Source organism: Vigna radiata, unplaced genomic scaffold, assembly GCF_000741045.1.
Source record: "Vigna radiata var. radiata cultivar VC1973A unplaced genomic scaffold, Vradiata_ver6 scaffold_1380, whole genome shotgun sequence".
Classification (NCBI taxonomy): domain Eukaryota; kingdom Viridiplantae; phylum Streptophyta; class Magnoliopsida; order Fabales; family Fabaceae; genus Vigna; species Vigna radiata.
The window spans coordinates 1-2,050 of NW_014542575.1; the positions used below are offsets into that span (position 1 = coordinate 1).

General features: G+C 33.4%; 1 protein-coding gene across 1 annotated transcript; it reads right to left on the reverse strand.

Annotated features, from left to right (window-relative positions):
* Positions 1-389: 389 nt before the first annotated feature.
* LOC106780447 lies at positions 390-1,669 on the reverse strand. Its single transcript, XM_014668733.2, has 2 exons — positions 1,078-1,669; positions 390-928 (listed from the first exon to the last, which is right to left on the reverse strand). Exons 1-2 carry the CDS (start codon positions 1,667-1,669, stop codon positions 576-578), a joined length of 945 nt encoding a protein of 314 aa, XP_014524219.2. The 3' UTR covers positions 390-575.
* Between the last annotated feature and the right edge of the window lie 381 nt (positions 1,670-2,050).

A 2,050-nucleotide genomic window follows, 5' to 3' on the forward strand; every position in this document is an offset into this window, starting at 1 on the left:
AATGCGTCTTCTTTTGGCAGTTCTGCATAGGTACCATAAAAGATGATTTCTTGGGTGTGATCAACGACCCTGCAACAGTTTAAATACCCCTTTCTTTATTCTTTTATCGTATATAGTTTACATGACTTGGGTTTTCCCACCTTGAATCCTCCAACTATATTGTGTTGTATTAGTCGACTGTTGAAAGTACCAAGTCGATAAATTTTGGTTCCAAAATTAATATTCAACTCCACAAGTAATTTTAGGTGTGTGTAATAGCTTCAAATTTAGAGGAAATTGCATTTTTATTTTTATTTCAGATTTTGCTCGATTTTTGTTTCGGTGATTTACACAACTTTGTTAATCAAATGGATTTATTTCTAAAAGGAACACAAGCAGAAAGAGCACAATGGTCTCGTTAAACTGTAACAAATTATCAGTTTTTCTTTCTTAATACAAGAATTTTTCTTTTCCTTTATTTTATGGACAACATTTTGTTATAAAAATAAAATAAAATTATGAAGTTCCATTTTATCTTTGATTTGTTTCTTGAACCTCCTTTATCAAACAATTATTCATTCTTTGGTTTTGGGGCATTATTGGTGAGACCCCCACATGGTGGCAAGATACTGCTGGCACTTGCTGCTACAGCTTCCATTTTGATCCAACAAATCTGGTTGTGCCCTTATAGTTTTTGTTGTCATAGATGACTTTTTGGCAAAGGACACATCACTTGGCTTGAGATTGTGCCTGTACTCCATAGTCACTTGTTCAAGAACTTCAACCTCAAACATGTTCAGCTTCAACTTGGGGTTCATGTGATCTCTAACAAATGCAAAAGCTAATTGATCTCTTGGGTTAAAAGCCTCCAACTCATTGAATATAAGACATGAGAATAGATTACTTCTTAGTCCATGCTTCCTCAGGATCAGTGCACTGTCTGGCACATCTGCCAATTATATTCATTCCTTAATAATTATTTTGATGAATGAAAAAACACATTCTTTTCTAAAGTTAATGACACTATGGCCCATAAAATTAGCTTAATTCTCCTAACAAATAGTTTAATGAGGAACATGTCAATAAGATGCAATTAACCTGAGGAATATGGCATTTTGATGGGAGTCCATGGCTGCAATCCATTTTCACAGTAGGTCTCCATCTGCATCTTCAAGGCATTGACATCCCACCATTTCTTCCATCTTGCAGTGGCCATTGCTTCTTCCATGGTATGAACAAAATGTGGGTGTTTTGATATAGCCATGTCTGCATTCTGAGATATAACAAGTGAATGAATGAGCAGCAATGGATCAACCATCAGTTGCAGCTTTGCATCTATCCAAACACTGAATTGGGAATTTGGGAAAAGCCTATGAACTAAATATTTTGGTATAACACCATTCATTGCTGGTTTCTCATACAAATCCTCTTTCGTAACCTTCACAATTCTCCACACACCTATCTTGTATCCATTGGAATATGTTGAGATTAAGCCATCATATTCAAGCCCTTTCAGGGTAACATCATCTATCAACATGAAGAAGCAGACATTTTCTAGTGTTTCCGACCCAAGACCCCTAGGTTGTCGGATCTTGTCGTGGTCATTGAATATTGCTGAAACTACAACTACACTTTCACACTTTTCCATGGCAATTTTATCTGCATCCAGAAAAAAAAGAGGATACAACATGAATCATATATGATATCATGATACACCTTTTGAGAATATATTCACATAAACACAATACTAATAACATATTAATTCCTAACATAATAATTTAACGAAAACATTTCTAAGTTTGACATTATCATATTCATAATTGATGATGTTTATATTTATATAATTTGAATTGATACATTTATTTATCATATAAGACATCCTTATTTACTAGCCATCTCTTTTAGTACTTCTAATATAATCTTAATCAATTTTTTTTTGTCTTTTTTTCCCCAAGTGTCACACAAATATGTTCTGGTGGATAATTCTTTCATATTTGTTATCTCTATGAATCCATCTTATCATACTCATTTATGTAATTCTTGCTTTCTTTTTTCAAGTTTAAATATTTCT